The sequence below is a fragment of the Sorex fumeus genome, unplaced genomic scaffold (assembly GCF_029834395.1).
Source record: "Sorex fumeus unplaced genomic scaffold, SorFum_2.1 ptg000047l, whole genome shotgun sequence".
Classification (NCBI taxonomy): Eukaryota; Metazoa; Chordata; class Mammalia; order Eulipotyphla; family Soricidae; genus Sorex; species Sorex fumeus.
Window position 1 is genome coordinate 35,997,733 of NW_026606104.1, and position 15,982 is coordinate 36,013,714.

The 15,982-nt window shown below is 54.6% G+C and overlaps 1 protein-coding gene across 3 annotated transcripts in view; it reads left to right on the plus strand.

The window, feature by feature from the left end:
• Positions 1-15,982, plus strand: part of PAX7 (paired box 7) — a 108,310-nt gene that overhangs the window by 65,454 nt on the left and 26,874 nt on the right. For all 3 annotated transcript variants that reach the window (XM_056123314.1, XM_056123316.1, XM_056123315.1), the window contains exons 6-7: positions 3,427-3,592; positions 4,785-4,981. In XM_056123314.1, the coding sequence (XP_055979289.1) occupies positions 3,427-3,592; positions 4,785-4,981 (363 nt within the window). The remainder of the gene's footprint in view (positions 1-3,426; positions 3,593-4,784; positions 4,982-15,982) is intronic.

The window sequence follows — 15,982 nt, forward strand, 5'->3', positions numbered from 1 at the left end:
GGTTGGTCAGCTGAGTCTTTCCACCTTCTGGGGAGCCAGCTGGGACTGAGCCGAGGAAGTTGTTCCCGAAAGACACAGTGAGGGGCTGTGCTGGGCTGGGACCGCTTCGCCCCCAAGCCTCAGGAGAGGGCCAGAGTCGGGACAAGCTGCATCCAGCAAACTCATTCCCTGCTCGCAGGGCATGAAGGGACACAGATTAATACTGCGCCCAGCCGTGACCATCTGGGGGCTCAGCGCTGGCCAGGGAGGCTGGCTGGGGTGGCTGCCATCACCCTGTCCCTCCGGGAGCCCTTATTCCCCCCCTCACCCCGAGTTATGGACAGTTTGCACCCTGTGCTTGGCCGAGTGTCCCATGCTCAACCTTGGAGAGTGTTTTGGGCTCACTAAAAGCCGACTTAGTTAGAAGTCAGGGCAGGGCTCCAACCCCGCCAGCCAGAGAGGCTCCAGAGACCCCACATACACCATCATGTCACACTGTGAGCCAGCGGGGTACCCTGCCTCAGAGCTTAAGGCATTGCTGGGGAGACAGGACAAAGAGGGAAGATGGGGGAGGAGACTAGCAGCAAAAGATGTTCTCCTCCAGGAAGTCCTCCTGGATTCTGAGAGATACAGCTGGAAGTGCTTCCTTCAACCCTCTTGAGAGATGTCACCTTGTCTGAGTTGACTTTGCCAGAAAGCAGCTGTTGATTGGTGTGACTGTCATGCCCAGGCAGAGGGCAGTTGGGGGCTACACCTTTTCAGCTCTCTAACTTTAGTCTCTTGCTTGGGATGGAGCAGAGTCCCACCCAGCAAAGATTTTGCTTGTTTGCCATTTATTGGTTTGGGGCCACACCTGGCAGTACTCAGAGCTTATTCCTGGCTCTGTACTCAAGGATCATTCCTGGAGGTGCTTAGGGAACCATATGTAGTTCTGGGGAATCAAACCAGAGTCAGCCTCATACAAAGCAAGCACCTTAACCTCAGTGCTATCTCTCTGGGCCCCCAGAAAGAGTTGGAGCTGAGGTGGACTGAAGAGGAAGGGAAGGAAAAGGAAGGGAGAAAGATGCTTCCAGCCGATTTCATTCTCTATTGGAGAAAAATAAGAACCAGTCAGCCAGAGCAGCATGCCCTAACAGAACTTATCTTCAACGTCTTCCTGATTTTTGCCACGTTTGCTGTTACTATGATATTTATTTATTTATTTATTTATTTTCTTTTTTTGGGGTCACATCCGGCAATGCACAGGGGTTACTCCTGACTCATGCACTCAGGAATTATTCCAGGTGGTGCTCGGGGGGACCATATGGGATGCTGGGAATCAAACCCGGGTCGGCTGCATGCAAGGCAAACGCCCTACCCGCTGTGCTATTGTTCCAGCCCCCTGTTATTATTATTTTTAAAAACCAGCGTATTTTATTTACTGGCGCTGCTGGAGCCCACCTTGGCTACCCTTTTAGTGCTCTTGGGGACTGAAGTGGGATCCTGTGTGTGCCAGGCACGTGCTCCATGCTATCTCCCAGGTCCCTAAAACTCGGCATATTTTAAATTTAAAGTGGCATCACTTGCATGAAAGGAAACACACGGGATGTGAAAGAATACAATAGGATTGAAGTCCTGCTAGAAGCGTCACCTGCAGGGCCCCTGCTCTGGGTCAGAGAGGGGGTGGTTGCCTCCGGATGGCTGCAGGCGTGACTGCACCCAGCTGAGCCCTTCTCAGCAGTGGGCTGCTTCTGACTTCAGTGATGTCTCTTCCTCCTCTCCCTCTGGTCTGAGATGTCTCTCCTCAGCGGGTGGCAGGAGGGAAGTTTGACATTCAAACAAAGGTGCTCCCCAGGTCCCTGCATCTATCTATCCATCCATCCATCCATCCATCCATCATTCCACCCACCTACCCACCCACTCATCTGTCTGTGCATCCATTCATCACTCCACCCACCCATCTATCAATCTATTTATTATTCCACCTACTTATCCGTCCATCCATCTACCCACCCATCTATCATCCATCCATCGATCCATCAAACATTCTTCCATCCATCCATGCATCCATCCATGCATCCATCCATCCATCCATCCATCCATGCATTAATCTACCTATCCGTCCACCTACCTACCCACTTGTTTGTTCATCCATCTATTTGGCTATTAATTCACCTGTCTGTCTATCATCCATCCATCCTCCAAAAAATATCTGTGATCACCTCTCTATCGGTGAGTGATGAATACATGCCTTGGGGGACCTAGGTCCTAGACACAGACTATTGGTGTTAGGAAGTAGCGGGCTGGAGGTCCCCCAGGAGAAAGTCTCCTAAACGTACCTTCCACGCCGTGATGAAGGAGCTGGAGCGAGAGTGGCCTTTCAGCTGAGCCTACAGACTAGGAGCCAGCTGCAGGAAGTGGTTCTCCTGGGATCATATGCAATGGCATATGCAAAACCCAGAGATGGGGAAAAAAGACCCCCTAGGAGCTGCCCCTTCTCTCACACTCATTTTCCTCTTTCTCGGGCCTGTCTGGGAACTTGTGGCAAATCTGGCTAAGTGGGCACTGGAAAGTCTAACTGGTTTATGTTAGAAAATCGGACCCATTACAAAGTTGCTCCGTGACCTCGGACAAGTCATTTGAGCTCTTGGAGACTTACTTTTCCCTTCTGTAAAATGGGAGCAGGAAGACATGTCTGATGGTTGGCAAAGGGATTGGCTTGCGACCATCAGAGCAAGATGTGATGGGAAGGGAAATTTAGAGATGCGAGATCTTTTTACTACTGACGATCCCTCAGTCTAACTCTGTGAAGGGTGATTTCCTAGTCCAGGGGATGTACACTGCAGGAAAAGGGCAGGGCCTCCAGGTCTCTGCAGAGAGCCAGGACTCCTGGGGATGAGGGATAGTACAGTGGGTAGGGTGCTTGTAGCCTTCCCGGGTTCGATCCCCGGCATTCCAACTCTGGTGGGCTCCCTGAATCCACCAGGAGTGATCTTTGAGCGCAGAGCTAGGAGTAAGTCCTGAGCATCACTGGATGTGGCCCCCAAACAAACCAACAACAAAACAACAACAGCAACAGCAACAAAAATATCTGAGTCTGGCTGGTAAGTCTCAACCGGTAGGTTTCGGTTATGCAGCTTCTTCCTGAAGAATTTCCTGGAGGAGGCGGGAATGAGTGTGTGTCAGAACAAGGGAGGGGAGGAGCTCAGGCATCCTTCAGAGCAGGAGCAGCTGAGGGGGAGTGAGACCAGCACATCAGCCACCTAGGCCCTCATAGCCCCCTCCCCGGGGAGGTCCTAGAGTAGAAGAGGATGGAGCCAGAAAATGGCTCTGCCATGAATTCTGAGCGACCCAGAGGTGTGATCTCCTCCGGGGAGGAGGGTGCTGGCCTGGGGACAGGCTCAAGCTGTGTCCACTTGCCACCAGCAGCCAGGCTGAGATCTCTATCCTCACTCTCTGCCTACCCAGGTATGGTTCAGTAACCGCCGTGCCCGTTGGCGTAAGCAGGCAGGAGCCAACCAGCTGGCCGCCTTCAACCACCTTCTGCCGGGGGGCTTCCCTCCCACGGGCATGCCCACGCTGCCCCCCTACCAGCTGCCGGATTCCACCTACCCCACCACCACCATCTCCCAAGGTAAGTCCCCACACCTTGTCCTGGCTTCTCACCCCAACCCCCGGAACCCTCCGCGCCTCCTCCCTTCATGAGCCAAGAAGGAATAACTTTTCCTTTGTTCTGTTTTGCTTTTTTGTTTTGGGGTCAAACCCAGCAGTGCTCAGAGGTTACTCTTGGCTCTACGCTCTAGGATCACTCTTGGCAGTGCTCAGGGAACCATAGGGGATGTTGGGGATGGAACCCAGGTTGGCAACATGTGAGGCAGATGCCCTCCCCACTGTATTATTGCTCCAGCCCCCAGGGCTTGTTTTTCAAGGAGTGTTCGTCTGCTTCCATGTGGGCAGGCTGTTATGGCACAAAGAAGAAGCCCTGCTCTTGGACTTGGTACCTCGGCCGGCAGGCTGTAGGAGAAAAACACAGCTGTCTCCATGCACACATGGAGAACAGTTTCCCAAGCAGTAATGGCACATGCCTCTCCTAGGATCCTTATTAATGTGCCCCAGAGAGGGGGAAGGTAGCTTTCCGTCCCCTTAAACCCTGACCTCCCTCCCCTCCCCCTTCTCCCTCTACACATTCAGAACCCCCAGCTCGAAGCCCCAGTATCCTCTTCACGGGCTGGCAGGCTGAGGGTGTCAAGGCCACAGGGACCCTCCCTATGATTCTGGATGAAATGGATGGGCGGTTGGATGAAAAACTCAAGTCCTGCCTACTGCACAACTGCACAGAAGGCCACTGGTGTTCTTCTGCCACAGCTATTCTGCCCAGCAGCCAGGAATAGAAACAGCAGTCCTGACCCTGGCCCTGAGGCTCACAACCCTTATCATGGTCAGCAAGAGCCAGGCCCCACTCAGCCTCAGTTTCTTCATCTGTGAAGTGGGAATCCTCTTGCCTCCTCCCCTTAGAAGGTGTCTGGTGGATGGTCTGAAAATGCCGTCAGGTCAGGCTGGGGTCGATTGACACTGTCTGTAGTGAGGCCTGGTCTTCTGTCCAGGTAGCATCTGTTGGGCCCCGACCTTGTGCCAAACACCAAGCAATAGGAATGGTGTGCTATTGTCCAGGCTTGTCTGGCCTACTGGCCACCTGTCACACCCGGCCGGGCCTTACGGCTCTGGCCCACGCAGCACCAGTAGGTGGTAGCCGCTGCTGCCCTCCAAGGGTGGACGCTCAGCAGAGCGCTGGCCCTGCTGAGGCGCTCCCTGGGGTCTCTCCACAGATGGGGGCAGCACGGTGCACCGGCCCCAGCCCCTGCCACCATCCACCATGCACCAGGGGGGCCTGGCCGCCGCGGCCGCTGACACCAGCTCTGCCTACGGCGCCCGCCACAGTTTCTCCAGCTACTCGGACAGCTTCATGACCCCGGCGGCACCCTCCAACCACATGAACCCCGTCAGCAACGGCCTGTCTCCTCAGGTAGGCACCTCTGCCCTGGGTCACCTCTCCAGCCTGCAAGGGCTTGGGGCCTAGTATTCTCCCGGGGGAAAGGTGGTGTTGCGCGGTGCCCCCTGCTCTGAAGGAAAGCTTTGGTGTTCTGTGACCTTTCACCCAGCACTGAGCTGTTTTCGGCTACAGATTTGGGGGACCCAGCAGAGAGGTGCAGAGAAAAGGGTTTCTATACTTCCTGTCTCCCCGAAACAGGCTCTGTGTTATATATAAACCAGCCCCGCAGCATCTGAAACTGGCTTTTGGGTCCCCCAAGGTCAGGCATCTCTCCACCAGTAGAGTTGGGGAGCCTGGCCTGATGGCCTGGAAGATGCCCATGACGGCTGGGCTTTGCTCTCCAACCAGCCCCAGGAGGGACCCATGAGTGAGAAGCACGCCCTGTCTCGTTGCTGGAGAGAATTGTGGCTGAGGGTCTAGCTCGGGAGCTCTGCTCCCATTGGAGCTTGGAACTCTTTACTGCCATGTGATTGGTTGCTGGTGAAGTTACCCATTGCCTGAGGGTGCTCTTGCTGGTTAGGGAACGTCCTCTAGGTGCCAAGTTGGAGGATGACATTGGGGCTGCTGGTGGTTATTGGTGGGCTTGGGGAAAACAGCACTTGGTGATGCTCAAAGTCCCGGCATTTGAGGAGCCAGGAGCTCATTTTTGTAGCTGCTGCTGCAGGCTCCCAAATCTCCATGTGGAAAGTAGGTAGTTCTAAGTCACTGCCTTCTGGTGGCTGGTGAGGCTGCTGGTGATGTCCACATCTGGGCAGCTGCAGAAAGGGGACACTGGGCCAGCTCCTCTGCTCAGGGTGCTGTTTGGCACATCCACCGCCCTGAGCCTGAATTTATCCTCGTTACAAAAGCATGATTGATGGAAGCGATAGTACAGCAGGTAGGGTACTTGCCTTGTACTCAGTGGACCCGGGTTCCATCTTCAGCATCCCCTATGGTTCCCTGACCCTGCCAGGAATGATTCCTGAATGCAGGGTCAGGAGTTACCACCAGGCACTTCCAGGGGTGTCCCCAATGAATAAATAAATAAAATATTAAAATTAATACCAATATAACATTTTAAATTTAATGTAAAATATAAAAATATGTAGAAACACAAAAAATAAATAAAGCAATAAATGAACAACCAAACAAAGGTTACTAAGCTCTGATTCAGGGCATTCCCTGTTCTCAGGGTCTGGGAATCCCACACAGTGCTGGTTCTCTGGGCTTTCCATTGCCAGGACAATCTGATCAACCTCCTTGAACACTGTACCTAAAGTTAAAAGGGAGGGCAGCAAATTCCAACCCCACCCCCCCCCGCCCCCAGCCATGCCCATCTGCTAATCTGTTTTTTTTAAATAAAGTTTTATTGGCAGATGGCCATCCCATCCCTATGCATATTCATGGCTGCTTTGGCTATAACTGCAGCCGGGTAGCTTCAGAAGAGACCATATGGCACACGCAGCCTTAAATATCTGCTCTCTGGTCCTTACAGAAAAACTTTGCCAGCCCCTGGTTCTGCCTGTTTGGGGTTCATGCCCGTTGCTGTGATTAACATACTGTAATTATTTTAGCACCAATTACGCTTGAGTTCTAATGCTTGCTTGTGGCTAAGATCCTTCCCTTGCCCTTGGTTTAATTTTCTCAACCCTGAAATGGGGATCCTCGTAGCTGCCCCTCACAAGGTCACTGCAGACCGAGTGGGGTAACAGGGCAGGTCAGCCGTGCAGGCGGAGCTCCTGCCTGGGGTTCTCCCAGGGGCCCTGCATCAGGGAAATGCGACCTGCCAAGCAGAGTATTTTCCCATTGGAAGTACATCGCCTCTTTGGGGTTCAAGGCCCTGACCTCTGTCTCCTTCACAATAAGGACTGGTGAGCTGAGCTCAACCCCCAGGGGTAGGAGTGAGACGCAGGAGCACCCCAGAGCCAGCTGAGCACCGACCCCAGCACTCACCCCCTGAACGTGGTCCAGGTCTGGCCTCAGGGGCTCCCACAGTTGGAGAAGGCTCATTACTCAGAAAGCCAAAGAAGTCTGTCAGGATGAGTGGGGGAAGTCTTTGGGGATAGAACACCCACTCCACGGGAGGACACAGTGTCTGCTGGGGCCGAGCCCCCTTAACCACTGTCCCTGCAGCTCATAGTCTCCGTGTAGACCGTATCCCCTGAAAGCAGCACTTTTCACTAGCAAAGAAGAGCCCACTGGAGGCTTCTCGAGGCTTCTGGAGCATGGGCCAGGTTCCCAAGTGGCAGCCCAGAAACGCACCTCGGGCAGGGAGAGAAAAGGACCTGCTGTTCTCAGCAGCCAGAACCAAACACTTTCCCCCCAACCCCCCTATCGCCTCTGCGGGACCCTTGAGGCCTTCCTCCTGGTTCCTCCTCCAGGCAGAGAGGCTGTGAAGGGTGATGGATGGGGTGAACTTCAGGGACTTTCCCTGAGATTCCCACCAAAGGTGCGAAGACAGATGAGGGGCTGACGGGCAGAGGGTGCAGGAGGTGAACAGCTGCTGGACTGGGGGAGGGGGTGTGCAGGGCCGACCGGAGGGCAGCTGCGAGTGTGCTGGGGTGTGTGCGTGTGTGTGTGTGTGTGTATGTTTGTGTGTGTGTGTGTATGTGTGCATGCGTGCACGTGTGTGTTCGCATTGTATGCTTGCATGTGTTCTTGCTTATGTGCCGTGAACCTGCAGGGGTTAAGCTGCAAACACTTCCGTAGGAGAGGGGTGGAGAGGGGGCCAGTTTCTGGGTCTTGTCCAGAAGCCTGCTCCTTGAGTCAGCTTCCTCCTCTGCACCTCTGAGCCAGCCCTTGCACCTACTCAACTCCTTTCTCTGGTCTGGTGAGGGATGGAGGTGGGGGGCTTCCCCGCCATGAGAAGGTCATAGACACAATCCACTTAAACAGTCATGGTGGGATTCAAACTCTGCAGCCTGAGATCTATTTTTTTTTTTTTGTATTTGGGTCACATGCAATGGTGCTCAGTAGTTACTCCTGGCTCCACACTCAGGAGTTACTCCTGGTGGGCTCGGCAGACCCTATGTGATGCCGGGGATCAAACCCAGGTCAGTCACATGCAAGGCAAGTGCCCTACATGCTGTACCGCATCTCAAAAGCCCTGCAGCCTGAGACCTTCCCCCACAAGCCGCCCTCCCGCCTCTCAGGAGCCATGCGGGGAAGGCAGTGCCTGTCTCTGCACAGGAAGGACTCAGTCATAGGCAGTCCCCATCATGGATGAGTCGACCGAGGGTCCACCCCCCCCCCAGGCCCCAGGAACTTAGAGGAGGGATTGAGGGGGGGGGGGAGCAGCTGCTGAGTCATACAGGAAGTCTGGTCCCTTCCCCCACCCCACCCCAGTCTCAGCCTCACAGGGTCCGTGCTCAGCACCGCCACGTCATCATAGCTCATGCTCAGGTTGATCTAGAGATGGGCCGCTGCCCTGAGCCCTCCTTCCTGAGGGGTCCCTGGGGGACCAGGACTTGCAGGCCTGTAGGTCCAGGCTGAGTCAAGCATGGACATTTTATTTTGTGGGGTTTTTTTTCTTTTTGTGTCATACCTGGCAATGCATAGGGGCTACTCCTGGCTCTGTACTCAGGAATTACTCCTGGTGGCGCTTGGGGGACCATATGGGATGCTGGGAATCGAACTGGGGTCAACCGCGTGCAAGGCAAATGCCCTACCCGCTGTGCTATCTCTCCAGCCCCCATGGAGATTTTATTTTGAACTTAATTTTTTTGAATGAAAGCACTGTGCTTGACAGAGTTATTCACTGTTGAGTTTCAGACCCACCTTATTGCAGCACGGATCCCAGCACCAGTGTCAGAGTCCCCCACCCACGTTCCCAGATTCTGTTCCCAGATTCCTCCCTTATCCCCCTACCTCCAGCCGGCTGTCTTGACCCGCACCTTTCTAAGTGTGGTTGTTACGCTTTGGGTCTGTTGATTTCAGTGTTGTTGACTCTATGGTTTAAGTATTTAGATTTTGGTGGTGTTGTTGTTTTGTTCTCTGCAGGGAGGGGTGCTCCTGAATCACTCCCCTCCCCAGCTTGGAGGGTCACTCTGGGCTTTGTGCTTGGGTGTCACTCCTGGTGGTGCTCAAGGTGGGGGGAACCAGAAAGTGCCAGAATCCCATAGGCATAGCAAGCTGTGTATGCACGCACCCCCTTGGGCTGTCTCTCAGTACCGTACTGAACAGTTACTTCGAAGCAAAGATTAGCTCTGAACTCATCCAGGGTCAGTATTTTGATCCCAACTCCAGAGACAGCTCCAGGGAACATTGGTCCAAATGGGACCTTTTGTGGTGTGGGTGACATTGAATAACCTGACAGCTGCCAGTGGTTAGGTTGGATCCCTTCAGACCAGCCGAGTCTAGAATTGTCCATAGGTCATGTTTGGGGGAGTGCCCAGGCACAGAAAGGAGGGACACTGAGGCCAGCCTGAGGAATCCCCCAGTCTGATGCGGGAGGTGGCAGGGACACAGCCCCATCTCTAGAGGCTCCAGTGCCCATCCTGGGTAGCTGAGAGTCTAATGGAAGAGAAAAGTAGTCTGATGTTGGAAGCCCTGGTCTCTCTCGGAACCTTCCCAATCTGACAGGGGAGACAGGAAGCAGCAAATCAGGTGGCACTAACCAGTCTAGGCACCCCAAATAGGAACCCTGGGAAGAGTTCCGTGCTTCCTGGGTCACGGGGCTGGAGGCTAAGGACAAGGTGGCCTGTGCTGGGGACCTCTTTGAAACCTGTAGAGGTGTGTCCCAGAAGACAGCCTTCAGCTGACTCCTCCTCCTCTTCCACCCTTTATTTAGCGCATATATCATTAGGGGTGATGGTTACAAGGAAAAACAGACCCAGAGAGGGGGAGACACTTGCCCCCAAATCCCTCCATGGGGGACAGTGAGGGTTGTGGCCATAGCGTCCTAGGCAGGGCCGTCCCTGTGGGACCACCACTGTCCCTTCTGCTTCCCAGAGTGTCCCACACTGTTCCTGCCTTGGAAGCAAATGCAAAAGAACCTATAAACGTTATTGAACCTATAAACAATTGCGACCCCCACTCTGCCCCCCCCCCCCGCTAATGATGTACATTCTCCACGTGTGCAGTAGTCACAGGACCACAGGGACAGTGAATGGAGATTTTGTATTTTGGGGGGAGGGCTATACCTAGTACTCAGGGCTCACTCCTGACTCTGCACTCAGGGATCATTCCTGGCGGGACTTGGGGGGACTGTAGGAGTTGCTGGGGATCGAACCCGGGTTGTCTGCGTGCAAGGCAAACACCCCACCTGCTGTACTATTGCTCCAGTTCCGAGCTAATGGAGCTTTTTTTTTTTTTTGGTTCTAATCTGTTTCCTGAATTTCCCTTCCCTCCTCTGCAGATATTTCAGTAGCCTCTCACCTGGAGATTTTGTTTGCAGGGGTCAGGCATGGTGGGGTTACATGCTGTACCTGACTTCACTCGTTGGATCTGGAAGTTCTGGAACTTTTACTTTTAAGTTTGAGAGATTGGGAGAGTGACATGGGTAGGGTCATAAATCTGTTCCTTCCTTCCTTCCTTCCTTCCTTCCTTCCTTCCTTCCTTCCTTCTTTCCTTCCTTCTTTCCTTCCTCCCTCCCTTCCTCCCTCCCTTCCTTCTTTCCTCCCTCCCTTCCTTCTTTCTCTCCTCCCTCCCTCCCTCCCTCCATCCATCCCTCCCTCCATCCCTCTCTCTCTCCCTTCCTTCCTTCTTCACTCCCTTCCTTCCTCCCTTTTCCATTTCCTTCTTTCTCTTTTTCTTTCCTTCTTTCCTTCTATTCATCTATCCTTCCCTCCCTCTCTCCTCCATCCATCTATTCGACTTATATGTCCTTCTATCTATCTTTCTTTCCACTCAATAAATATTGATTACGTGCCTGCCAAACGACAAGCCTTACGGTACATTCTGGAAGGCCATAGAATTAGGGCAAGGATTACTATGTTATCCTGTTATGTCTGCCCTGGGTGGTCCAGATGGGGAAATTGAGCTCCTAGGAGACAGGACAGTGAATGGCATAGCATAGGGAGATGCCAAGGTCCCTTGCTCCTCCTGAGGCCAATAGAATAAAACTCAAGGCTCAACTTTTATTCCCAGATCCATAGGAGTGCTTTAGTGTCTTGGAGTCACTGAAGTCCCACAGAAAGTCTGTATGGGGGGAATAAGCTCAGAGAGGTTTAGTGACTCTGAAGGTCACCAAGCAGGTGAGTGGAGTTGCTGGGACCCAAGGGAGATCTACTCAACCCTACACCACTTTCTCTTGACCCTCAGCAAGAAACGGTCAGGACCTCCGTTCCCTAGAACCGTGCTGTGCCCTGATGCTCTCCTTTCTCCCTGCCACTTCCTCTTCGTACCCCCACCCTTTATTGGTGACAGTGCGTTTATAATAAGCATTTAAAATGAGTCTTGCTGGACCAGGGACGAGGAAGGAGGAGGAGAGGGAGATTTACAGGCTGAGGGATGGGGAGGGGGCCTGTGGGGTGTTAAATAGCCCAGAATTTTTAAAAAACTGATGCAAATCACTGGTAGGAGAGAAAATTATGTGCAATTACGTCCTGATATTGGAAGGTTTTGCCTAGCCCAGGCAACAAGATCTCATTAACAAGCAGAAAATAAGATTGAAATGGTGTGTAAAAGAGCTGAAAAATGAATTTGAATGCTGCGTTTGTCCACAATTACCCCCTCCTTCACACATATTTTATTGCAATTTTTTTATTATTCTTAATCTCCCCGTTCCTCAAAGCAGATTGGGGACATCCTTGCATTACCGGGGCGTCGGGAGGAGGTGTGGAGGATTTCCTCCTCCCCTGAAAGGAGACCCTTCTCTTGCACATTTTCCAAGGTTGGGTTTTGGAGGGATCAGAATTCATTTCTCCAGCTTAGCGGGTTGTCGGAACACCAGGCCTTAACCCGGGGCCGCGCTTCTCTGCGCCCCACCCCGCCCTTCTCGCTTCACCCTTCCCTGCGCCTCTTCCGGCTCCTCTTCCTTCTCCTCACCTTCTCGAGGTCTCTCCTGGGCTTTCCTTTTCCCAGGAGGCCTCTCCCGAAGTTCCCAAGAGTTAGAGGAAGCCGGGGAGGGACAACCCAGGTGGACTTTGCCAGTAAGTGCCTTTGCATCGGCGCTCAGGCTCTGCTGCTTGCCCAGTGGCTGTGCAGCCAGGGGCTGCTTGCTTTGCCTCTCTGGGCTTCAGTGTCTTCAACAGAAAATAGGGGTGGGGGATGATAACCCCATCTCTGGGGTGGGCACTGGGATGACCAAGGGAGAATTGGAGTGCCTGGAATATTGTGGGTGCTTAAAAGGGCACTCTCACCCCTGCGTGTGCGCGTACGCACACACACACACACACACACACACACACACACATCTGCGTCCAGTCCTTCCTTCCCACCTTTCCATCTTTTTCTGGGTCTTTTCTTCTCTCCTCCCACCCCACCCCTAGCCCCTGCCTCTCAGTTGGCTGGAAAATGCCCTCTAACACAGGGCCCGGAGGGTGCTCTGTTGCACCCAGCCTGTGGGAGAGAAGGGGAGTGATTCAGAAGCATCCCTCCCTACAGAGAGCCCGGAAGGGTGCCCCCACCCCCAGGGGCGCCGAGGAGGCCTGAGCAGAGGTGGAAGGAGTGACCAGCTCCCACGGAAGGACACAAGTCCTAGTTTTTTTTTTCTTCCCCCAGGATTAGGGGACTCTGAGTCACCAAACCTCCACATATCCACATCTCACCATGTCCAGGAGACAGGGTCAGGGTCAGCTGGCAGAAAGGGCCAAATCTATGGCCAGATTTCCTGGGACTTAAAACCGCAGGCCATCTGCAGGCCCCGCCCTCCCCACCGGCTTTCCCTGGCTCATGAGAAAACACCCTCACCCCCCAACCCCTCGTCCTGGCCCCGTCCACTCAGCTCCTTCCCTTCATTCCAGGCCAGCCCTGGGTCAGGCTGAGCCACAAGGCTCAGAGAATTGTGCAACCCTCCCACCCCACCCCATCCCTTGCCCTCCCAGCGCCCGGGGCACACACCCTGCCAAGCTCTGGCTCTCAGATGCAACACTGCCTTTGTCCACGGGTAACCCACCTCAGTGGGAAAAGCTGAGTTATTTCCCCCGGCGGCTCTGAGCCAAACAAAACCACCTGCTCGTGTCAATCAGAGGGCGGCCTCCGGTCCTCAGGGAGAGCCCGACACAGTTTCTCTCCTATGAAAACAGACCCCGTGTACCGCTCGGCCTTTCTCACCCGGCTTTCCTGGGTGGAGGGGATCTGGGGGGCTGGGGGGAGAAAGGCGAGCCCAGAGAGAAGTTTCCAGACTCTGCTGGGAGTCCAGAGCCCATGCTACAACACGCAGATCCTCCTAACAGTCGGTGGGGGGCAGGGGTCCTAGAATCCATGGGACTTGAGGGTTTTTTAAATGAATATCTTGGGGGGGGGGCTGGAGCAGTAGCACAGCAGGTAGGGCATTTGCCTTGCACGCGGTCGACCCAGGTTGGATTCCCAGCATCCCATAGGGTCCCCCGAGCATCACCAGGAGTAATTCCCAAGTGCATGAGTCAGGAGTAACCCCTGTGCATTGCCAGGTATGACCCAAAAAGCAAAAAAAAAAAAAAATTAATATTTTGGGAGAGAAAGTGTGGGTGATGCTAACCTTTTCCCCTTTCTGAGAGGGTTGAGTGGACTTTGGGCAGAGGTGAGGGTGGTGGGCTGCCCATCCCTGAACGCAAGCAGCAATTGGAGAAGGGGCAGGTGCTGGCCTCACTGCTCCCCACAGCGGAAGGGTTAAATCTGTGAGGAAGGGTTCTCTTGCTACTGGAAGCCAGGAGGACTGGGGGCCATGGTGGGGCGCAGCCAGGCGGCGCCAACCCCAGAACCTGATGATCCAGTCTCTGCATGCTCTGAGGCTGTCACCTAAAGGGACCCCTGGGTGCAGCCAGGGAAGCCCCGGGTCTGGTCCACACATCGGGATCCTCCCTCTCATCCCCTACCCCGCCATGAGGGACTTCAGACAGCCGAGCGGCTCGTTCCTTTGCTCTGGAGTGTCGTTACAGACGATTTCTTTTCAATTCATTGATCTAGCACCTGGTGTGGACAGGCTGGTGTGGAGAAACATACCCAGCTGTCCCAGTCCTGCCCAGGGGCTTCTGGGGGTGAGGGGGGGAGAATTCACACCCCCACCCCACTCCTCTCCACCACCCTCACCCCAGCCAAGAACAACTAGAGAAACTGTGTGGACACTTCAGGGTAGTTTCTGATCAGACGAGAAGAACTATGGAAGTTTAGAGGAGGGAGGTCATGTTCAGGGAAGGCTTCCTGGAGGGGGAGGAGGAACCTTGAAGGGGAGGATTTGCTCAGGAGACAATGAGGAAAGGTAGGAGGCTGGTGCAAAAATAAATAAAAATTTAAAAGTCACTGCAAAAGTGAAAACCCTGCACAGCAATGCAACGCAGGCACAGGGGACAGATGGAGTTCAAAGCCCAGGTCGCGTACGTAAATGCTGGGTAACCACCGACCTTTCGGTTTCGTTGAGTTTTGCTGAGCGCTCTGAGTCTCGGCTGACTCCTGCCACTGGGGAACGGAACTGAGCGAGCCACCTCAGGGACGGCAGCAGTTCAATGAGAATGCCGGTGTGTTCACGCCCAAGAGCGCTCCGGGTATGTGGAAAAGGCAGTGACATATCACCCGCCTGCCCTGGGCTTTGAGAGAAATTCAGTGTGTGAGGCCCTGCGGGTTTTTCTGCTAAGGCCCTGGGTGGAAAGTTGGGTGGTCTGAGTTCTCTGCAGGCTCTGCTTCTGACCCAGGGTAGCTTGGCAGACTCCTTCCTGTTTGGGGCCTCAGTTTCCCTGTTTGGGGGTTAGTGAAAGAGCTAGACCAACCACTTGGGCACTGTGGCTGGTTCTTTGTATGGGTGACTGTGCGTGCATCACAACTGTGAGATCTTTTGGAGTGCGGCTTTCCTCCGCCTGCCTGCATCCCCTCCCATCCCCCCTCCTGGGGTCCCAGCCAGGGCTTACCGGGTCTCCCAGCAGACAGGGCGTGGGGGGTGGGGGTGGGGGGCTCGAGGGTCAGAGCCGCCTGGCTTGCGAAGAATGAAAATAGCGGATTTATCCTTCCTTCTGATTAGCACGGGATGGGGGGCTGGGGGGCAGATAGAGGGGAAGAAAATGAGGGAGATTAGCAATTAATACGCCAGCAGACTCCGAGTGGCTCAGGCTCGTCCCTGGGGTCCCCAGCAGGAGGGGGGCCACTGCCGGCTGCCGGGAAGAGGCCAGGCAACTGGACCTGGGAGGCTGGGCACGAGACCAGGTAGGGGAGGAGGGCTTGATGCCTCCTCTCCAGGTCCCGTGCCCCTTCCTCCACACCTCTGCTCTGGGGGTCACTCCTTCTCTGCAGTCGGGCCTCTCTGACCACGTTCTCCTCTGTGCGGCAGCCTCTGACCTCAGCCATCATGCCTGGTGCTGTGTGTGCGTCCCGACATGTGTCCACCAAGCAGCAGTGAGAGTGGCCCCGCCCGGCGGCTCCCTAACTGCGGGCAGCCCGTGTGCTGAGACTGTCATGAGGATATTCCATCTCTGGGGCTCCTTTGGAAGGGGACAGGGCTGTTTTCTCCCGTCCCGTGGACGGGAGACACAGAGGCAGCAGGCAGGCAGAGCCCTTGTCCAGGTAAGCTGCTAACAGGTGGCAGCCCCTGACCTCTAGACAGTGCCCCCCTCCCCACCCACCCAGCCATTCTCTTGCCCAGTTTCTGACACAAAACAGCACAATGAGCAGGAGTCACGTCCCCCTGGGGGCCTTCGGACATGGCTCTACTCTAGCCACTGTTCTCAGTGCCCCCTAAGCTGGAGAATGGGGCCCAGGAGCCCTGCCCCGTGCCCAGAACTGTTTCCAGCCTGTGTGGGACTGCTCCCAGGTTTCTCTCTGCCTCAGTTTTCCCCGCTGTAAAGGGCCTCTGTAACAGACCTCTCTGTGGGCTGCCACGGGAGGGGTACCATGTTGTCGGGGCTCACCTGCCAGCACCCTGCAGGC